The 23,208-nt window shown below is 44.8% G+C and overlaps 1 protein-coding gene across 1 annotated transcript in view; it reads right to left on the bottom strand.

The window, feature by feature from the left end:
• Positions 1 to 23,208, bottom strand: part of Prom1 (prominin 1) — a 110,576-nt gene that overhangs the window by 45,614 nt on the left and 41,754 nt on the right. Inside the window, 2 exon segments of the mRNA XM_042054961.1 lie at positions 2,997 to 3,202; positions 10,143 to 10,198. Coding sequence (XP_041910895.1) covers positions 2,997 to 3,202; positions 10,143 to 10,198 — 262 coding nt within the window.

The raw sequence follows: 23,208 nt of genomic DNA, 5'->3' as shown, positions 1-23,208 counted from the left end.
AAAGATTTGTCACTCATATTGGTTTAATAAAGCGCTTGGCCAATAGCCAGGCAGGAAGTACAGGCAGGGCAACCAGACGAGGAGAATTCTGAAAAGAGGAAGGTGGTCACAGTCACCAGCCAGAGGTATAGGAAGCAAGATGAGAATGCTTCAGTGATAAAAGGTACCAAGCCACATGGCTAAACATAGATAAGAAATATGGGTTAAGTTGTAAGACCTAGTTAATAATAAGCCTGAGCTAATAGGCACACAGTGTTACAATTAATATAGATTAATATAGTTTTTGTGTATTTCTTTGAGTCTGAACAGCTGTAGGGCCAGGTGGGACAGAAACTTCAGTCTACATGTCTGAATTTGAAGAAGAAGAAGAAGAAGAAGAAGAAGAAGAAGAAGAAGAAGAAGAAGAAGGAGAAGGAGAAGGAGAAGGAGAAGGAGAAGGAGAAGGAGAAGGAGAAGAAGAAGAACCCCATCTACTATTTTCATACAGATAAGTTTAATGTAAAATATAAAATCTAATTAGTTTTAAATTTGCCACCTGCTTAAACAAGAGATTATCTCTGGCTTAATTATGTTGAAATCTGAAATTATGAATTGAAAACTAATGTTTTGTTTAGGTTGAGAAAAAAACTTAAATTTGTAAGAAACTAGAGAATCAAGAGATTTTTAAAAAATAATTTTCCAAACTAATATATACTTAAAATAAAAAGCCTAGAAAAAAAAGTTTTGATAGGTCTGCATCTCAGGAATAAAGCTAGCTGAGCCATATGTAAATATGTAAATGGAAACTAGGTTTATATCTTACTTTATAGCTTTCTTTATATATTTTGGTATTTTAAGCACAGTTAATTCAGAATGAGGTCCTAAGTAATTTATAGAGATGTAAACAGAAGTCCAACTTAAAAGAGGAATCCAATATAGAAAACACAGTTCTTTTATTTTTAAAAAATGGAAATCCCTTTATACATATGCAAATATTTATTGAGTTAGATAAATCTGCATAATAAAGAATTTCTATAATATTTTGACATGCATTTTCATAAAGCAAAAGATGCAGTTAGTTTTGGGGGCCTGGAAAGATGGTGTATCGGTTAAGAATACTGGTTGCTCTTCTAGAGGACCCATTTTAAGATCCCAGGACCCACGACATAAAGCCTCACGATCATGTATAACTCCAGTCCCAAGGGATCTGATGCCTTCTTCTGGTCTTTATGAGTACTGGCCATGAACCACATGTAGTACATAGACAGGCTTGCAGACACAACACTCATATATACCAGGTAAGTTTCTTAAGAAATGATTTGCTTGCTCAGTAGGGAATCATTCTAACAGGAGAGGCAGTGTGCTTAAACGTCACTTTCTACTATGAGTCTGGCCCTTAATTCCTAGGGTATTGACGAAAAACATGCTGGCCAAGTCTGTGAGTGAAGGAAGCTTGTGTGTTGCTAGCTTCTAGGAAACACTAGTGAAGCCCTGTTGAGTCTGAGAGGTCTGGAGGCTGTAACTTACATTCTTTGATAACTAGTTAGCTCCTATGCTACTGGGCCTCCCCATCCTGAGAAGGCTTCAAAGGGAAGTAGGAAAAAACAGACACATCAGGAATTACATGAGAAAGAACAGATTTGAGTTATGCATGAGAGAGTCAGTCAGACAGACAGTGCAAAAAAAGTCGGAGATGCAAAAGAGATGTGCTCACTTAGGGTACGAGGGAGAAGGTAAGCAGTCCTCTGGGTAGCTGGCAGTGTAGGAAACTAACAGCACCTGCATTTAGGTCCTGTTTATGCAGATATTAACATACGGTCACTGTGAAGTCCTGTCTTTAATTCCATGGTCACTCCTCTGGGGTCAGAAGTAATGAACTGGCTTTCTTGTTGGTGATGATCCTTTGTTATTCATGTTTAAATTAATTCAGAGGTGACACCCAGCCTGGGATGGAACCTCAGGAGCCAAACAGCTGAACTTGCCAGGCAACCTTCAATTTCTTTTCCAGGACAGCCATTGGTTTTCTTTCAATCATTTTACATATTTTATTTTTTTGAAAATATTAAAAAGGTGTTTTTGCAGTGTGTGGTAGCACATGCCTTTAATCCCAGCACTCAGGTGGCAGAGGCAGGTGGATCTCCGTGAGTTCAAAGCCAGCCTGGTCTATATAGTGAGTAAAGTGAGTCCCGGGACAGCCAGGGCTATGTAGAGAAACCCTGTCTCAAAAACAAAGTGTTGGTACTCCCCTCTTTCTGTTTTTATCAGGGTTACAAGATCTGCAAATTGTTTTTCCTTGTCATCTCTGGGCGACAGATGTCTGTGAATCTTTGGTGGGTATATTTGAAAGTCATGCATCTTGGCCGGCCTTTTTCAGTGACCACACTGAAGCACTTCTCTCTGGCTTTGGACCCGGATGCTTCTGATGTCCCTTTCTGCTTTGTTTCACTTTAAATGCATGGATTCAGTGAGGTGTGGGAGGGGCCTGCCTGTAGTCCCAGGACTCGGAAGCCGGAGTAAGCATTATCAGAAGTTCAAAGCCAGCCAGGACTTCTGCAGTCCTTACTATGTGTAAAATCAAAGTTAACGGTAACTATGTATTGGTATCCTGTCCGGGGGGGTGAAGGGGATGGGTGTACTGGAGCATATCTTTATTAATATTGATTCTAGCACATTGGGAGGCAAAGGCAGCTGGGTCTCTGTGAGTTCAAGGCCAGTCTGGTCTACATAGTGTGTTCCAGGGCAGCCAGAATTATATAGTGAAACCCTATCTGCACAAAAAGAAGAGAGAAGGGGAGGAGGAGGAAGAGGAAAGGGAGGAAGAGGAGGAAGTGGAGGAGGGAGATGAGGAGGAAGAGGAGGAAGAGAAGGAAGAGAAGGAGAAGTAAGAAGAGGAAGAGGAGGAAGAAGAAGAAGAAATAATTAGAAAAGTAAAATAAACGCATGGACGTAAAGGTAGAAAGAGGCCTCCCCCGTCACCTTGCAACGCCCTAATGTCTATGGTCCAAGACTCGACTTGCCTCATGAGCAGACAGATCACCAGCAGCGAAAGAGCAAAGCATTTCCTCCGGCACGACTCGTTCTGCTTCTGCCGCTGGTGCATCTCTCCGCCACATTTGTTACAACAGCGGCACATACAGAAGAAGTAGCCCACCAGAGGCATGAGGATAATAAATAGCAGTCCCAGGATGGTGCAGATAAGGATTCCAATTTCATAGTAGGCAATCTGCAATGTAAAGGAAGGACACAGTGCATGTCACACAAAACAGAAAGAACATTCCACAGTCGTGAGTAGCTCGGTATGCACGCATTGGTGTGTTTTTCCATTTAGAGGCTCCCTAAGCTTTTCAAGGAAGTGGAGTACTGAGTTACTAGAATTCTGGCCAAGAGTTTCATATTCCTTTCAATTGCCTGGAAGTTACCTAAGAACAAGGTCGAGTGGGAAATGTTTTACTTTCAACTTCAAAGGCATTTTCCTTTCCAGATGGCTTTAAAAATAGCTCTGCCTAGCGAGTCATACACAAACAGGGTACTTTACATCAGAAAGACAGAACTAGTAGAGACTGGGATTTGAACCATATTAGATGGGATTGACTAGTGATAAACTTCGGTGTTTATAAAAAGAATCTAAGATATGCTGGGGAATAGGTGGCACAGAAATTATGGGAGTGGCCAAGCAATGACTGGTTCATCTTGAGGCCCATGCCATGAGAGGGAGCCCACCCCTGACACTGACTGAGGGCCAGGACCGGAGGCTGGACAACCCAGACCTAGGATAGAACAAAACATGACTGGCAAACAAACAACAACAACAAAACTAGTCACTGAAATGATTCCTAACAATATTCTGTTAAGCTTCTAGATCGTCGCCTAGCCCAGTTGTCACCAGAGAGGCTTCACCCAGCAACTGACAGAAACAGATGCAAATACCCACAGCCAAACCTTACGTAGAACTTGGGGAAATCTCGTGGAAAAGGTAGGAAGGATTATGGGAGCCAGAGGGGCCAAGGGCACCACAAGAAAACCCATAGAATTGGTTTACCTGTGAGCTCATAGGGGCCCACAGAGACTGAACTGCCAAGCAGAGGACTGGCCTAGGCTCCTGAACATATGCTACAGTTGTGTAGCTTGGTCCTCTTGTGGGACTCCTAACAGTGAGGAGCAGGGGCTGTCTCTGACTCTGTTACCTGCTTTTGGGACTCTACTCCTCCTACTGGGTTGCTTAAGACCCAGCACAACTTCCACATGGAATCTTTAGACCTTAATATGTTTTTATTGTCCTTGCTGGCTTGTTCTTGGGGCACATGGAACAATGCTCTGGAGGGTGAAATGATCTCTCACTCCAGTCCACACACAAAGTCACATTTCTCTTCTTTGTTTTCTCATTTCCCTGTGGTTTGTCTATCCCAGGCTGATCTCAGTGGTAATGAATGACCCTCCTGGATACTTCAATTACAGATGTGTGTCCCCATGCCTAGCTTCTGCGGATGGAATTGAGGCTGGAGCCCATGGATTCATGAACGCTAGGCAAGAATTCTATCAACTGAGCTACACCCTCAGCACCAAGGCCCTCACGTTTCTAAACAATGGCGGAAAATCACGGGTTGACGCTTGGTGAGCAAGCAAGATAGCAATGGCTGATGTAGCAGCTAAGATGATGAGTATAAATCAAGACACGAGCCTTGCTCCTGCAGGCGCTCAATGAGACCGGATCTCACATCCAGCTTCCTGTCCAACCACCTCACCTTATCTTTCCACAACCAGACAATGTGTATTTTCTTGCATTACTGTGAGTGTGGCAATCTGAAAATGAGCTCAGGACCACCACTCCCTCTAGCCTGTCCACCGTGTAATATAGCAATGACAAAAAACAGCTGAAGAAAACAAAGACCTTTGTTCTTGAAATCTGCAGAAGCCAAAAGCATCTCCTGATGGAAACTTGTGATCGTGTGCACCTCTGGCCGCCTGTTGTGGAGAGTCACCCACCGGTCGGTGAACCCGTATCGACTGCCTGAATTTCCAGCAAAATGAACTTGCTGACAAACCTGCCATCCTCCCATCTACCTGGCTCTCAACAGCTGCCTTCCTTGCCTCAATGCCGGTCTCTTCTCTAAAATGGCCTGCTGTACAGACGGACGCATTACTGGGGTCTGACGACAGTGCCAGAAGCAAATGCGATGCCTTGGTAGAGAGCACTAAAACTGAAGTCAGCTGCGTCCTTCTGGGAGCCCCTGGTCCCCTTACACTAGGAAAGTGCCCATCAACGTGATGAGCCTCACGGGCATGGCGGATGAACAAAGTGAAGACAACAGCTCACAGTCAATAGATAGCAATCAACTACAGACGAGCACTCAGGTATGAACTGGGGTACAGCTGACGCTAAAAAATATTAGGAAATGGGCTGGAGAGGTGGCTCAGAGGTTAAGAGCATTGCCTGTTCTTCCAAAGGTCCTGAGTTCAATTCCCAGCAACCACATGGTGGCTCACAACCATCTGTAATGAGGTCTGGTGCCCTCTTCTGGCCTGCAGGCACACACACAGACAGAATAGTTTACACATAATAAATAAATAAATATTAAAAAAAAAAAAGAAAAAAAAATATTAGGAAATAAAAGCAAGGGAAGTTGCTGAGGGTGTGCGTATTTGTGTGTGTGTGTGTGTGTGTGTGTGTGTGTGTCCTTTCGCCTGTTCTACAAACACCCATTATTAACTGACTATTTTAGCATTTCTTTGAGGACTAATATCATTCGTCAATAAAGAAACCAGCCTAGATACTACAAATTCTCACATACTTACACATTTTTCTACCATTTCTCACCAAACAAAATTATTTAGTATTTGAAAGGAATTTTAAATATTTTCTGAACTCCAGTAGACGATAAACTCAAACCCAGGAGAGAAGATATGTTGAAATATCTACAGTGCATTAGTTTTAACATCAAGCAAAAAAGTTTATACGTTATATACAACCTTTCCAATGTTACCAACTAAATATCAGACAGTTTGGGGAATGAAAATACATTGTTTCCTTCTTTCCTTTTCCTCCCACCTGCCACAGTGCTGAGAACCGAACTTAGAGAGCCTCACACATCAGAGAGGTGCTACCCCTGAACTATATTCCCGGTCCTAGGGTGTTATCAGAGCTGGTTTCTAGACCACAGGTTCTGGCTATTTGTTGATTAATTTTCACGATCTTTGAGCACATTGTAGATTATCTTGACATCAGACAAAGGGAAAATTAAATATGACAGCTGAGACACAGACAAAACAATCAATCTAAACACTACCATGGGGGCGACACCAGGGATGGGCAGAAAGCACCGACTTCAGACAAACAGTAGGCATGCAGTTTACCTTCAAAGTCAAGACTATGTTTTCTGGCTGTGGAAATCAAAGCAGTTGAGGAGTTTGTGTGTAGCAGAGGCAGCATGCATCAAAATAAAACAGAAAAGTCACATGAGTCATTAACCGTAAGCATATTCCACATTGGAAAAAAAATCAAGGCAGAAGGATCAACATGAGAAAGGAATACAGATTCTTGAGTGTATATATATTTGAGAATTTGTGTTTGGATTAGAGTCAGGTTCTGGATTTCACATTTGGGTTTTTGGAAGGTTTGAAGTCAATATGATCATCAGTTAGGACAAAGAGAATCGCAGGGCAGTTACAGATACTAATATGCTTGCTACATGATCTTCATGAAGCAGGTCGGGAGGGCAGCCTAGAGTCTGAGAGTCAAAGACAACTCTTCCAAAGTGTCCCCTCTGAAAGCGTCATTCCCTTGTTTAACAGAGCCCAGTGAAGTTCCCCCGTTTCTTTCTTTATTTTATTTTTATTTTGGTTATTTTTGTTTGTTTGTTTATTGAGACAGGGTTTCTCTGTATAGCCCTGACTGTCCTGGGACTTGCTTTGTAAACCAGACTGGCCTCGAAATCGGAGAGATTTACCTGCTTCTGCCTGCCGAGTGCTGGGATTAAAGGCGTGCCATTTCTAACGCACACTTCCCAGCGTGTCCTTTATTCCCCATCTTGGCTTCACATCCTTACTCTTCCTGGCCATGCTAAGTTGTTTGGCGTCACTCTGTCAGGACATTCCTCTCTTCTCTCCTCACTCTGACTGCCCGGGTTGTCTCCCTACTCAGGTCATTCCTCCTTCCCTGAATGAAACTCAAGTCTCAGAAGAGATGCTACCTCCTCCAGGAAGTCTGGACATTGTACATATTATTTCACACTGCTCTGTAGCTCTGAACTTGCCATTTGAAATACGGTGCTTCACTTAGAAGAAATGGCTGCCGTATAGCCATCTCCTGTCATCACCTCCTAGACAGCAAGCCCCACCTGCAACCAAAACTTAATCAACTGATGAGCTAATGAAACCAAAGCCACAGCCCCAAACCAGAGACTCTTCAGCGTCGCCCAGAGATGGGGACCAGTCAGCGGTGAAGATGAACTAACCCCCAATGATGAGAGGAGAATAAAGCAGATCTCGGTGGATTTCTCCTTAAGCCAAATCTGCTCAGTTTATAAACCTATCCCTGTTGGTGGCCTGTGTGGTGGGGAAGAAAGTTGCTGCTGTTTCTAGATGCCATCTGTGGCACAGATAAAATGAGGTGGCTCCGTTTCACCGCTTTGGAGTTTTCTGGCTTGGAAACCTGAATGGATGCAAACTGTTCCTCACCTGGGGCAGATCTTCACAGCTTTGAAAGAACAATGCTCATGTTCCTATTAATTTTTAAATGAAGCACGGAAAACACTGGGGGCTGGGGACATTTCAGATAGACATATCCCCAAGGGTTACCTGAGCATCCTGACAAGTTCCATTCTACCTTCCCGGGTGAGCCTACAAGTTTGATACCACTCACATATCCAACAACCATAAGGACCTCCAGTGTAACTCATTTCTAGACTCCTCTTCCCTTATGGTACTTGAGCCCAGGTCTGAGTAAGGCCAGGTATCTGTCTTTTAAGGGAACCCTCTCGCGATAATTACACATGAATAATCTTGGGAAATCTATCCTCACTTGGTTATTGTGGCTGGTCACACTGGATGTACGAAGGTCACCCTAATTATAAACTATAACAAATGGCTGATTCTTTTGTAATTTCTCTAACCTAAGAGTCAACCTGTCCGATCTATTTTACAGGGTAACAACAAAAACCTCCATGGACTTGGGTGGGTGAATTTTCACTCCTCTCTTTCTAAATGAGCGGCAATCCAGGATGAATTTATTGCTGTGGTGTACAGCAGTTAAAATCTTGTTTCCACACCTTGGTGTCTCATTGTTCTCTACTCAGTTCCCCATTATAACCATCAAGGGAGCCTTTAAAAATACCAGGAACCAGCCCACCCTGAAGAACAGTATCAAAAGCTCTAGGGAACATCCACGGTGTTGCTACTAATGGGTCGGATAAGCAGAGAGCAGTACCTGGCGAAGCGTTTGCAAAAACTATAAGGGAAATGGCAGCATGTGACAGGATGGGTCGGTACTCTGCCATCAGTGCTTCTCTGTGTTCTGGATGAGCAGATACTCAAGACGGATGCTGGCCAGAGCCTCTTACAGTAAAACCCAATGACTCCTGCAGGGCGCTCTTTCCTAAATGTCCTCCAGGATCCCTGGAGTGCACTTGCCTTGTGCAAAAGATGGGATGTTAGTTCTAATGAGCAGTGTGTCTTCTCCCATCGGAGAGGTGGCAAAGAGGTAGCCAGGCCGCTCCCAGGAGTCTCCGGACCTGAACCCAAGTGAGCTCATGTCCCCATTCCTACCTGTTCCTAGAAGAGGAGCCCTTGCCATTGGGGCTATCAGATTCATCAGGCATGCTAATGTTCAAGACTCATGGAAAGCAGCAGTCGTGGCATTTGTCCAGAGATATGAGCCAATCTGGACAAGAGTTTGGTGATAAAATGATGTGAGAGCATTGAAGGAAAATGCTCTGCAGAGTCCTAGCAGGGCCGTGAGCAGAAGGCAAGGTGGTTTCCTCCTGAACTGTCCCTAGGTCGGACAGGTGAAAACAGATTCCGAAGTAGCTTCCCTCTCCGGCATCTCCACTCAGCCTTTTCCGGGTATCACTCACCACAAACAGAGGCTGTGAAGTGGATGTTTCTAACTTCAAGGTCTGAACTCTTTAGCCAGCTGGGGCCTTTCAGCCCTGTCCTGGCTATCTCATTGTTCCCCTGGCTCCTCAGAGCAGAGCAGGAGCGAGCACGCCCTCCTTACCTCGCGGAGGGCTAAGAACACGACAAACACATTTCCCTGGCTTTTATCACCCATCACCACTACCCTGCATACAACTTGTCTGTGTGTTTCCCAGGCCTTACACTTACAACTATCCAAAATTGAAATCAATTCTCCTGTTTAGGTCACAGAAGGAAAGGGGGGGAGCAGCAGTGCCTTGTGGGCTGAAGGAGGGCAGTAAGATCCTTTGATGCTCTTGGCAAACCCTGACCTCTCACCTCCTGACCTGACCAGTGTCACTTTTCTCTCTCTGGACCAACTGCTCTTCTCTCTATTCCACACCTGGCTTCAGAGCTCACCCTACCCCCCAGCACTCCCAAAGCCGCCTCCTACCTGGCCCATCCCGTTGTCCTTCAGTGAGAGTCACTACGTGTAGTCGGGGCTTCTGCTCAGAATTACTTGATTTTTCTCTGTTTCTTTGCATGATTCTTCAGACCTACTTATTTTCTCATTGCCCTTTGCCCTGAAACCATAAGGTCCGGCCGGGGCTTGTCCAAGAGCAGCCTTCCTTATCTCCGGCATCCCTCTAATTCCAGCCGCGTGCACACTGAGCAGCTGCTCAGCCAATGCAATGACTAGCCAGGAGAGAACTGCTCTGGAAAACAAGCTCCCCTGTCCAGGCGTCTAGCTTCTAAGAGTCCTCAAGCATTTCTGCTTAAGGAGCTTCCCTCCCTTAGCTGAAAATCAAAACCAATCAACCAAACAAACAAACAAAAAAATCTTAGTATTTTTTTTTTCAGGAAAATTTCAAATGACACATAACTTGGTTTTCCTCAATCACCAATTGTGAAGTTTCTGCTGCCACTCAAATGGGATCTATTAAATAAGACAATATCCCATAAAAATTCCTTAGTCAAAAAGTTTCGAAACTCAAGCTAGACATGACTTTTCTCATACTTGCTATTTTTCATAACAAATAACAACAAAACGTTACCTCCTTTGAGTCAACTGAGAAGTCAAAATTCCTTTGTATGATTTTTCTGACCATATCTATAAAGAAAAAAACAAACAAATTATTTTTTCAGTAAAAGGATACAACACATATACATAGGTTTACTAAGTACTTATAAATTATTTTAGGTGGACATAGCATCCTTATAATGATAGTCCTATTTCCTAAGGTAGGTAAAAGACTAAGCTAATGAGCCTAACATTACACTGAAGTTGCTATTGTCTCTTAGCATTTATTTATTGAAGGGGTAGGATAGGTACACAGTATGGACAAGTACCCTTCAACGGCACACTCTGGAGGCCCGAGGACAGCTTGCTAGAGTCAATCCCCTCTTTCCACCAGCATGAGTTCTGGGAATCACACTTGGGTTGCCGGACTTGGTGGCAAGTGCCCTTACCCACAGAGCCATTCCACCAGCCTGAAGTTGCTAATTTTTATACAACTTATTTCCAACATTTTCAATATTTACAAATGAGTCCTAAATGTCATCCTGACCCGAGGGTTGTTAATAGGAGAGCTCCCTCCTCCTAAGCAGCATGTGCAAACCCAGAAATACTGTGGAAAATTTTCACTTTTCCACCCATGCTCGTTTGGGGCATTTTCAAATAACAAGCGCTAGACCAAAACTGGACAAGAACCATGGCTTCTTCTGACGCTCCACCAGGCAGGATTTGAGACAACGGAGGTCCAGACAATGAGGGACTTGCCGAAGAATCTCAAAGTGATTGATAAGAAAGTCAGGCCAGGGCCAGGTCTCCCTTCTGGATAGGCCCTTTCGTGTCCCATCAACACCCACTGTCCCTCATGCCCAGCTGAGCTTCAGGGCTCTCCCTGCCTGTGGCTCACGCTGACCTACATCAACCACTAAAAGACTCCCATGAAAACAAAGATGTTCAGACACTTGCTGCAAAATTCCATGAGGCTGACAGTTCTTTCTGGAAAACAGTTTTGTTCTGTGCACAGCTGAGACCCGAACCAAGGTACAAAGTCCATGTTGTGGGAACAGGACTAGAATTCTGGCAAGCTGTGTCCATTCCTTCCCACTCCCTGTGGGCAGCTCCACCCCAGTCTCCCTCCTCTGCCGCCAGGCAACATTACTCGAGTTTCTGGTAGAATTTCACTGAAGAGTTTCTGTTATTGATTAAAAATTTTAAATTAATGGTCATCTAGGTATTCATTTTTTTTATTTATTTATTTATTTATTTATTTATCTATTTGGTTTTTCGAGACAAGGTTTCTCTGCAGCTTTAGAGCCTGTCCTGGAGCTAGCTCTTGTAGACCAGGCTGGTCTCAAACTCACAGAGATCTGCCTGCCTCTGCCTCCCAAGTGCTGGGATTAAAGGCGTGCGCCACCACCGCCTGGCTTCATCTAGGTATTCAAATATGTTTCCAAAGTTATGTGCATTGGGTTCTTGAAATAGTTCAGAAGGGAACATAGCACAATAGCAGAATGGAGTGTGTTCAAAGACCTGAGTTCTATCCGCAACACTCGAAGAATCAGTCCAGTGGCTGGGAAGACGGATCCAACCAGTAAAGTGCTTACCAGACAAGCATGAGAACCCGGATGTGAGCCCTAGCACCCATGTGGAAAGCTTGGCAGTAAGGCATTTGCAATCCCAGTCCTGGGGAAACAGACAGGAAGATTCCCGGGACTCATTGGTCTTACAGTCTTAGCAGAATTGGTGAGTCCTTGGTCCCACTGAGAGACCTGGTCTCAAAAGAAGTGGATGGTGTTCCTGAGAATGATAACCAAGATTATTCCCTGGCCCCTAGGAGCACATGTATGTACGACATACATGCCTGTGAACACACACACAGCCTCACTCACCGCCCCCAGTCTCGCCATATCTATACACATACAAAGGTGTGGGGATACATGCTTAGTGTCTAATATCAGGTTCATAGCTCATTGCCACAAGTGACCTCACTGGGAAAGGGGGACAGGTAAGTCTCAATTCTCAGAGCGTAAGGTTAGGATGCATGGACTGGAGCCCCTTTTTGCCTTCAGTGCCACTGTCTTACACACTCTTGTGTTAATTTGTGTGCTAAACATCACTGATCAAAGGGAAAGCCTCATTCGTACCCATTCGAATACAGTGAGTCTTAAGTACAATGTAAGACATTCAAACAGGGATTTGTAAATATGTACTATTTTTTAAAACGCGATATTTCCTTGTAGGCAGAAAAGTCTTTCCACGGGCCCTTAATTCCAGAGGGATGAGAGGCAGACAGGTAAGTCAAGTGCTTGAGTCCAGACACAGACCTAGGCCGTTCAAAAATTAATGTAGTCATGCTTCATGGCACAAACTTATAATACCAGCTGTTCAAGATGATGAGGCAGTAGGATCGCAAGTTCAAAACCTATGTAGACAATGAGAAAATTCAAAGCTAGCCTAGAACACTTTTGGAGACATTGTCTCAAAGTAAAAACTGCCATGGGAGGGGTGGGGCTGGGGGCCGGGGCTATAGCTCAGTGGTAGTTCACCCGCCTAGCATAACAAGGCGGTTTAATGCCCAGTAGTGAGCCCATGTGGTGGTTTGAAAGAAAATGGTCCCCAAAGGAAGTGGCACTATTAGATGGTGTGATCTTGTTGGAGGAAGTGTGTCAGTGTAGAGTGGGTTTTGAGGTCTCAAATTTAAGCCACGCCTAGCATCTCAGTCCATTTCCTGTTGCCTGCAAGATGTAGAACTCTCAGCTCCCTCTCCAGCCCCATGTCTGGCTGCAAGCCACCATATCTCACCATGATGATAATGAACTGAACCTCTGAAACTGTAAGCCAGCACTTCAATTAAATGTTTTCCTTTATAAGAGTTGCCGTGGTCATGGTGTTTCTTCATAGCAATAGAAACCCTAACTAAAACACTCCAACTCCCAAAAATTAACTTCCTGGATGTGCATAAGGGGAAGACTAAGGGTATTTTACCCCAGAGACAGATTCCGCACAGCCTGGTGTTGAACCTACATCAGCGTGTCACAGCACCTTTCACCACCGCTCTGGTACCTTCAGCCTTCTTCTCTTCCTTCTCTGGCTCTCCAAGGAGAGACACGGAACACATAGCAGCATGGCAGCATTGCTATGTGGCCTCTTCTCCCTAGGCCAGCACCCCAGATCTGTACCCTAGGTCCTCTGTCATCGGGTAGCAGCTTCTGATATGAACTGTGACTGTCAGACATGTGAAAAGATGCATGTCTATGCGTGGCTTCTATATCTTCCCACAGCCTTCAACATTGGTGGTCACACTCCTCACTTCTCTGCTGGGTGTAAAGGAACCCACAGAAGTATGGCAGGAACCACAGGGAGACAAACTAGCAACCCCAGGTGACTTTCCCTCGACACTGGGCCTGAGCCTGTAGAAGCAAATGATTTCTACCCATGCCTGTAATCACAGCACGTGGGAGACAGAGGCAAGATGACTGGAGCGATCCTGAGCTAAGCAACGAGATGCATGCCAGCCTGGGCTAAAGAGTGAGACCATGTCCTTAAAGAGAAAAGAGAGGACGGTGACAAGAGACGATGGTGCCGACCACCAAATCTGAAGACCCGAGTTTGATCTCTGGGACCCACATGATAGATGGAAAAAAACAACTCCCATCAAGTGCTGACCTCCACACCCATGCTACGGTGCACACACACACACAGACACACACACACACACACACACACACACAGACAGACACACACACAGATACACACACACAAACACACAGACACACACACACAAACACACACACACACACACACGATTTAAAAAAAAATCCTCCCCCGGAAAAAAAGAATCACTAAAATTGAGGCTTTTGGTATGGCATCACTATGTGTAACTACATAGCTGGATCCCTTCAAGTCTTTCTTCCAGGGTGCTTCTTGCCACAGTTTGAACATGACTTGTCTCCTTCCGAATCTGTGTTGAAACCAACTCCATTATAGGATGCCAGGATAAAAAACCTCTCAGAAGTGACTGGGTGGGGGGGGGGGGGTTGAAGAGATGGCTCAGAGGTTAAGAGCATGGCCTGCTCTTCCAAAGGTCCTGAGTTCAATTCCCAGCAACCACATGGTGGCTCACAACCATCTGTACTGGGGTCTGGTGCCCTCTTCTGGCCTGCAGGCATACGCACAGACAGAATATTGTATATATAATATAAATATATATAATATAAATAAATATTTTTTTAAAAGTTTATTTTAAAAAAAAGAAGTGACTGGGGCTCAGCTCTTAAGCACACTGCCTGTGTCTTGCCATGGAAATCTTGCCTCAGCTCCATTCTCTGCCAGCTGAAGGCCAGCTCCATCCGAAGTCACTCAGCCTTGGATCAGAATCAGGAATCAAAATAAACTTTTCTTAATAAGTTATCCAGACTGTGATACAGTGCCAGTAGCTCTCAAGACTCCTCTACTTGTAGTTTTTCTGCCAGTCCTGACAAAAGAAGGCTAAGAAAATGCTCATTCCTCCCAGACGATCGCACAGGCAGATGTGCCGCGTGCAGACTTGGAAGACACCAACAGATCTGCGCAAACGCAAACTAAGACTTCAAGAGGCATCTTCACCCGGGATCTGAACTCGTGGAATCATAAAAAGGATACATTTTTTTTTTAAAAAAAAAAGTCCATTGAAAACCATAAAAAATCACTTTAAAGATTAGTCATAAAATATTTCTCCCATCTGCTTCTCATCCCAGTATCTTCAAAGCTCCAAGATGCCCTTACCCCACCCCAGGGGCCTCATACCTACATACACCTTCTAAAGCTTTTCTCCCACCCGCCAGATTTTTCTACTCTACAAAATGCACACTCATGACCAGAGTAAACCACTGCCTCAAGTACGTGTGTATTGCTAACTATTGAACAGCGTTACTCTGGGAAGATGGAGATTGAGGATAACCTGATTCTGATTACACTCCCAAGAGTTACATGCACAAAATGGCCCACAAGATGAGTCACGAGCACCAGCTTGCAGACCCACATGGCTCTTTCTGAAGGAGAAGGCAGGTTGAAATCAAGATGGTGCCAACTGGTGCAAACATAAATCCCTGTGTGCTTATGCATGGTCCCTAGCACTTCCCTCTCTGGGGGGAAAGATCTTGGATTACTGCAAGAGTAATTCAGTGCAATTCTCTTCTGTCTTCTCACTATAGGTCACAGTGTGCTAGGTTCTATGTTTGTGTTTGTTGATGCTCTTCCTGAGGCAGAATTTTAAAATAAAAACTCCCAACAGGAAACTATCTCATTACTCCAAACAAATACAGAAGTTTCTGATTAGCTAAGTAGGTTGCTTCAGTTCACTAAATTTTTTTTTTTAAATTTAAAAAGTCAGTCGTTCTCTCAAATCTTTAAATTTTGATTCGATCAGTATAGGTATGACTGGTTCTGGTAACTGACAAGTTCATTACAAAAGAAGTGAACCACACCCTCAATGTTTTTTCCCCAAGACAGGGCTTCTCTGTTAACGGTCCTGGCTGTCCTGGAACTCTCTTTGTAGACCAGGTTGGCCTCAAAATTATACCTACCTCTGCCTCCTAAGTGCTGCGAGCAAATGTGTGCGGCACTATTGCCCAGCCACGCCCTAGAATTTTAGCTTAATGCATGCATCTGTCAATGCACATTCTTTGCTCATCATCTGATGCAAATGAATCACTGGAGGTGATTAGACGGCGCCTGTGAGCGTAGGGAGACGTCTCCGTGGGTAAAGCCCTTTGAATCCCCACAGGGGTGTGTGTCTGTAATCCCAGCACTCCTGCAGTGGGATGGAAAGCAGAGATAAGGAGAAACCCTAGAAGCTTGTACGTTGCGGAATACTATGTTACATTGGTTTATGCTGTGGAACATCTGTTTAATGAAACAAAGATGTGCTGCATTCTTTCATGCCGCATTTGTTTAACTCTATGAAGCTGTGTTCGTTTGCCTGTCTAACACACCTGGCTGATCCGATAAAGCGCTGAATGGCAATAGCTAGGCAGGAGAAGGACAGGTGAGGCTAGCAGGCAGAGGAAACCAATAGGAGGAAAAATCTGGAAGAGGAGATCGAGGAGCAAGAGAAAGGAGAAGAGGAGGATGCTAGGGGCCAACCACCCAGTCACATGGTCAGACACAGAGTAAGAAGGAAAGAAATGATACACAGAAATAGGGGGGAAAAGGTAAAAGTCCAGAGGCAAAAGGTAGAAGGGATAATTTAAGTTAAGAAAAGCTATCTAGAAAGAAGACAAGCTAAGGCCCAGCATTTATAAGTCTTCATGTATATTTATTTGGGAGCTGGGTGGCTGGCTCCCAAAAGAGTAAAGAGTAAAAACAACTGCACTTGTAAACCAGCCAACAGTATGTGCCAGCGTGGACAGCAGAGACCAGCAACCGAGGCTGTCCTGTGACCTCTACATGCCCCATATCACTTGAGCATGTGCGCTGAGACACAAGCACACACACATGTGCACACACACACATGTGCACACACAGGCACACACACACAGGCACATACACAAGGCACACATGCACGATACAGCATCTTTGGCAAAGGTAAATCAGTGGGCTAGGAATGTTCATAGGAAGAGTGCTTACTTAGCAAGCATAAGGCCCCGAGTTTGAGCTTCAGTACCTAAAAACATAGGCACAAAAATAAAGGCATACTTACGCCGCCTGCCCCACCTCCAAATCAGAAAGACTCAAGGGAAGTGGGCATGACCTCGCAGGCTCACTGGGCTGCCATGTCCAAACAGCATGGGAGCTTCAGAAGCATCATCAATCATTCTCGAGAGTCAAGAGACAAGTTTCCTTATCTCACTGACTTGAGAGGCTGGGCTTTTACTGAATTCTATACTTGTGCTGGCTTGAATAAAAATGGCCTCCATAGGTCCATAGTGAGTGGCACTATTAGGAGGTGTGACTTTGCTGGATGAAGTGTGTCACGAGGGGGTGGGCTTTGAGGTCTCAGAAGTTCAGGTCAGGCCTCGTGGTTCAATCTCTACCTGCTGCCTGTGGGTCAAGATGTGGAACTCTCAGCTCCTTCTCCAGCACCATGTCTGCGTGCACACCGCCATGCTTCCTGCCGTGACCATAATGGACTAAACCTCGGAAGCTGTAAGCCAGCCCTAATTAAATGTTTCCCTTTAAAGGGGTTGTTATGGTTGCAGGGTGGCGGTGGCTCATGCCTCTAATCCCAGCACTAGGGAAGCAGGGGCAGGTAGATCTTTGGGTACAAGGCCAGCCTGATCTACAGAGAGAATTCCAGGACAGTCGGGGCTACACAGAGAAATCCTGATTCGAAAAACAAAACAAGCAGACAAAAAACAAACAAGCAAACGAAAGCATTGCTGCGGTCATGGTATCCCTTCTCCGCAATAAAAACCCTCACTAAGACAGCGTTCTTCCACCCTAATCTCCCAACACTGCAGAATGCTCGTCTCCATCTGGATTCTCCAGAAACCCAAAACGACTAAGGGAACCGAGGGACAGAGATGCTTGTCTACAGATGGAGACAGGAACATAGAGGTTAGCTTGAAGGTGTCATGGCTGCTGGCAAGCCTGAATCTCCAGGCAGGCTGATCATCAAGTATTGATATTAAGGTTTGATTGGTCTCAACCAGGCATTGCATTACATAAAACTGCCAAGTCCATCCTGACCAAACTCCCTTCTTGAGAAGCCTGATTTGTTTGTTTGTTTAACTTTTGCTCCTAAGGTTTTCAACTTGCTGTATGAAGCCCATCTATATTATCAACTCATTGCGGGCTGAGGGCAAAGTGCAGCTCCCAAGTACTCACTTAGCATGCCCAGGACCCAGTTTGACCTCTAGCACCTAAATACAGAGTCAACTAATTTTCATTGTTGAACCCATCTACAAAATGGACACGTTAGTGTTAGAGTTATTGGATACCTTAATCTGATGAAACTGCATACAGAAAACTGTCGCTCTGTTGGAAATGGCTGCTGCGTATCGTGAGAACAGTTATTTGTAGAGGGCAAAAAGGCCTTGTGCACACAGATAAGCACCGGGGAAGCCAGGAAAGTGAGGCAAACTGCTTACCTCTTCAACGGAATAAAGTGCACAACCGCTCTTCCTAAAATGCCAGGGATGATGTAGTTTTACAACCTGGTGATCCTTTGCCCTCTAATGAGTCAGGCTCTGCTCTATCTCCCAGAATTTATGTTTTTACTTATCCAAGACCTTTTCTCCTAAACCTTGAGCATTGCTTTTAGACCATAAAACCCACTCTTATGAGTAAAGTCACTTATGCCTTACAACAGCCCAAGTGACTTCTGTGTTAATCTTAGGGGCAGGCCAATCCTGACACCACAGGCATTAAGTTTACCTCAGTCAAGCTCCCTAGACCCTACATCTTGGGCACTGTCTCTGAGCCAACAGTACCCATTCTTATAAAAGAAGCCAGATGTACTTGTAAAGAATCTCAATGTAAACATGTCTTAAATCGTTGTGCACTTGGGGCTGAGTTAACGGTAATCCAAATACTTTTATGAAAAATTGTGCTGTGCTTAAATATGGCTAAAGCAAAATGATCGGGGCCAGACTCTAGAAGTCCTGGTCCAGCACTGGTTACAATAAAACCGGGCAGAGCCGAGTTTCATTCTGGTCTCTTGGTGGATTGGTTTTTCCCTGCCTGCTGTAAAGCCTGCAGGGGGATCACCACCGTTACAGGTGCAGCAGGTGTGACCAAGCAAAACATCTCAAAGCATCCCTGCTTCAAAGCAGAAAAGCAAAGCATCATTAATAGAAAACTTTTCTTTTAAACTTTGAAAAATTTATTTCAGAAGAAGCATTGACCAATCATACTCAAGAGCCAAGGGACGAGATCACGTGACTCTGACGTGAGAGGATCAGGCTTTTTTCTGAACACTATATTCTTCCACCCTACTCTCCAAACACTGTGAAGAATGGTTTGCATCCATCTGGTTTTGTATGCATGTATGTGTACGTATATATGTAGTATGTATGCTCACTGTGTGTAAATGATACCCATTTTGGTCAAAAGGGGGCATTGGATCCTCTGGAACTCCTGTTAGAGAGTGGTAAGCTGCCATGGAAGTGCTAGGAATCGACCCTGGTTGTCTGGAAGGCAGCCAGTGCTCTTAACAGCTGCTCTCTTGGCAGCATGATTTCTCCATGCCAAGGCAAGAGCAGCAGCCAGATCTCAGGCAGTGCAAGACTGGGAGGGGACACTCAGCTCGGAAAAGAGCTAAACTTGGCAGTGTTGCTCTCTGCTTGGTGGACACTGATTTCAAAGGCGTCTGCAAAGATTTCTGTTGCAGATGACAGAGCTAAAGAAATATGTTGCTGAAAAGGTTAAGTGTTATTTTGAGGAATTGAGGGGAAATGTCAATGTCACCTTCCAGCAGTCCTGATAGGTTAAATATGTCTGCCATCACTTTTGGTGATCTATGTGTCTGCTACTGGACTCCTGAGACCTACTGCTCTGAATCCCTGCCCGAGCCCTACTGGACTTTGCAGTTTTGTGTGACAAAATGCCTGAGAGAGATCGATCAAACCCCAACACCAACCTAGCTAGATCTTTGGTTTGCTTCAGACATGTAGGAGTCGAATCAGGTTTATCAGACTTACAAAGTGTACGCTCCCACTTCTAAGCTCACGATGGAATAGGTCAGGGAGAGCCTTCTTCCCTTTCTCTAGAATACAATGGGGCGCAACAATGCATACATGTAATTCTGGCACTCAGGAGGCTGAGGCAGGAATACTACTTCAGCTTAGGAGTTTGAAGCAGTCAGAATAACTTGGAGGTGAGGATAGGGGTGTGCCAACAACAGCTACTTTTGATTAATTTTTTTCCTCCTCTTGCCAGCTGATAAACATATTTAATTCTTCACCTTTCACTGGCTGGAGAGCCTCTGCACATACATTGGATTTTACTAGATTAACAAAGATACTCATTTGTAAAAAAGAAGGGCAGAGTCAGGGAGAAGCCATGTAGCCCTGCCAGAGACAGATGCCGGAACTTTAGCTGGTAAGCCACAGCCACGTGGCAATACACAGATTAATAGAAATGGGTTAAATTAATGTGTAAGAGTTAGCCAATAAGAAGCTAGAGCTAATGGGCCAAGCAGTGGTTTAATTAATACAGTTTCTGTATGGTTATTTCTGGTGTATGAGTGGCTGGGAAACAAAGAAGGAGCCAAGCGGCCTCCTTCAACATTTGTTCTTTAGGGGAATGTCTCAGGGTTACCCTTGCTGCAATAAAACACCATGACCGAAAGGACATTGAGAAGAAAGGGGTTTATTTGGCTTACATATCCTGATTACAGCACAGAGGGAAGCCAAGGCAGGAACTCAAACCAGGCAGGACTTGGGAGGCAGAAGCTGATACAGAGGACATGGAGGAGTGCTGCATATGGGCTTGCTGCCCAGTTTGTGGACCCTCCATTTTTACAGAACCCAGGACTTCCAGCCCAGAGATGGTACCACCCACAAGGTGAGAGCCCTAGCCCATCAGTCACTAATTAAGAAAATGTCCTACAGGCTTGCCTGGCCAGATCTGCTGAGGCATTTTGTGAATCGAGGTTCCTTCCTCTCAGTGACTCCCGCTTGTGTCAACCTGACATAAAACTAGTTAGTAAAATGGATAATTAAGGAAAATGGCTACAGAGGAAGTTCTGCTTGTGATGTCATCTGGGACCAATCTGGCCCTTTTCACTTCTGCCAACCGTGTACTCATGGCAATCCATGGACGGTGATTTACACTACCTGTGCTCACTCTGCCTGCTGTCTAACCCAAGCCAGGTCATTACTAGGCTACGCCTCAGTCATTTCCACCTCCTTCAAAGGAAGCTATGATATTACACAGGCCTTTGGAAGGTTTCTGGATTAGGAATCCTTAACAAGGCTACCCCTTAGATAAGCATACAGGACTGAGGGGTTTCTGTAATTTATGGAGGGCTGCAGGGGCTCTGGCAAGGCAGCCCACCGTGAGTCCAGAAGTTAAGGCCCACTGCCAATGTGCGGTCCTCCCCTAGACATGACAAGAGAGGACAAGTCCACTTTCAGCCTTTGTTTCTCTTCTTCATAGGGAAAAAGTTTGTCTTGCGGACCTCTGAAAGACATGTGGTTCCAGTTACATGTTTCATCTGCACCGGAGAGCACATGACTTTAATGGCAAGGCTGTAAGAGCATGAATCAGGCAAACTCATTTTGTTATATTGCAACAGAGGCTTGACGGCGAGAATGGCCTCCCGGAGACAAAGTGTATTCTAGTGAGAAAGCGTGGAGGGTCTATACATACTTCCAGATCATGTGAAAAATTTTTAAAGTTTTCATTTTTAAAAAGATTTATTGGCATATTCTTCTATATCCAGCTCAACTTCAGACTGAAAACAAAATATCATCATATAATTCCTGACCAAAAAAAAAATGTGCTTAAAATTCTGGTTCCTGTACATGTAAAATCAGATTTTACCGTATTGTGTGCAGGATAAGTGACCTGGAACAATCGTCTGATGTGGGATTCTCCTCGGTATGCTGTGAATACCATTGGTTAATAAAGAAACTTTCTTAGGCCTGTGATAGAGTAGAGTAGAGCCAGGCAGGGAAAACTAAACTGAATGCTGGGCAAAAGGACATGGAGTCAGGGAGAAGCCATATAGCCCTGCCAGAGACAGACATGCTAGAACCTTGCAGGAAGGCCACGAGCTTCGTGATAAAATATAAAAATAATGGAAATGGGTTAAATTAAGATGTAAAAGCTACCAATAAGAAGTTAGAGCTAATAGGCCAAGCAGTGATTTAACTAATACAGTTTCTGTGTGGTTATTTCGGGAGTCTGGGCAGCCGGGAAATGAACAAGCAGCCTCCCTACTACAAGTGTTGTCACAGTCCCTTGGCATAAAGTATGCCATTTGCCATGAAACCTAACCAAGTGCCAGTGATAACCACAGCCCAGCCGTGCTGGGTAAGAGGAGTTTATGCTCTTTAAATTAATCCATATGCAGATGGAGATGAGGAGGGAAAAAGAGGGAGGGAAGGAGGGAGGGAGGAGAGAGGGAGGAGGGAGGGAGAGAGGGAGGGAGGGAGAGAGGGAGGGAGGGAAGGAAAGATGGGGAGTATTTTAACCATATGTCAGTCCACTTAAAAGTTTCTGAGGATCGAAAGTACCTGTCCTGGTGTGCCAAAGTGCTACCTTGCTGTGCACCTCCAATCACCTGCCAAGCTACAACGCTTCAGACAGGCTTCAGGGGAAGCAGAGCATGTGACATGACATGAGCCAGAACTGGCTTCCAGCTCTGCCTCCGGCACTAATGGCTCTAACTATGTGACTAGTCAGAATATGTGTCAAATGACAGACACTGCCCAGCTCCTCTTCTCCTCCTCTGAAATAAGAAGAGACTCGCTGCTACCTTATGACTATTATCAGAAAGATCGCAAGTGACAACTGCCATCCCTCAGAATCCTCCCTGTAACCTTGTGAATGAAACTGTCACTTCCCCTTCGAGCTGTAAAGTTCTTCACACATACAATGACATGGTCCAACATCATTCTCAAAAATGTTTCATTGGTCCAAACGTGTTCAGACCCTGTACTGGGTGCTAAGGCCACAGAGCTGAAGAGATGTGATCCACATTTGGAGGGTTTCCAGAATGCCCACGGATAGATAAGGAAATAAAACAGCAGGAATGTTATGTAGCAAGAGCCAAGCACACACAGCTCAATATGAGCAGGTGCAGGAGAAGCATCTGCTAGGACAGATAGATATGAGAGCCACTGCATACAGAAAGAGAAGCAAAGCATTCAATGTGTCAACTAAACAAAAGGAAGCTGAGGGACAGGGACCAGCAGGCACAAGGTAACTGGATGGCTAACATGACATCCCAACATTAACGGACTGCAAGCAATTGGCACTACTTCAGTAACACGTCCAACACAGGAGATGAGGAAAAGGCAGGAAACTATTGTCCCCGTTGAAAGCAAAGAATCCTAGTCCCTTCCTCTTAATTGCAGTGCAGCCTTGGGCAAGTGGGCCTTGAGTTTAATTACTATGTGTCTTGGTTTCTTCATCTGCAAATGCCAAGCTGTTGTTATTAGCAGCATCCTGTTGAGCACTGG

Source organism: Arvicola amphibius, chromosome 1, assembly GCF_903992535.2.
Source record: "Arvicola amphibius chromosome 1, mArvAmp1.2, whole genome shotgun sequence".
Taxonomy (NCBI): Eukaryota; Metazoa; Chordata; class Mammalia; order Rodentia; family Cricetidae; genus Arvicola; species Arvicola amphibius.
The sequence above is the reverse complement of the archived record's forward strand: the minus strand, read 5'-3'. Positions and strand labels throughout refer to the sequence as shown.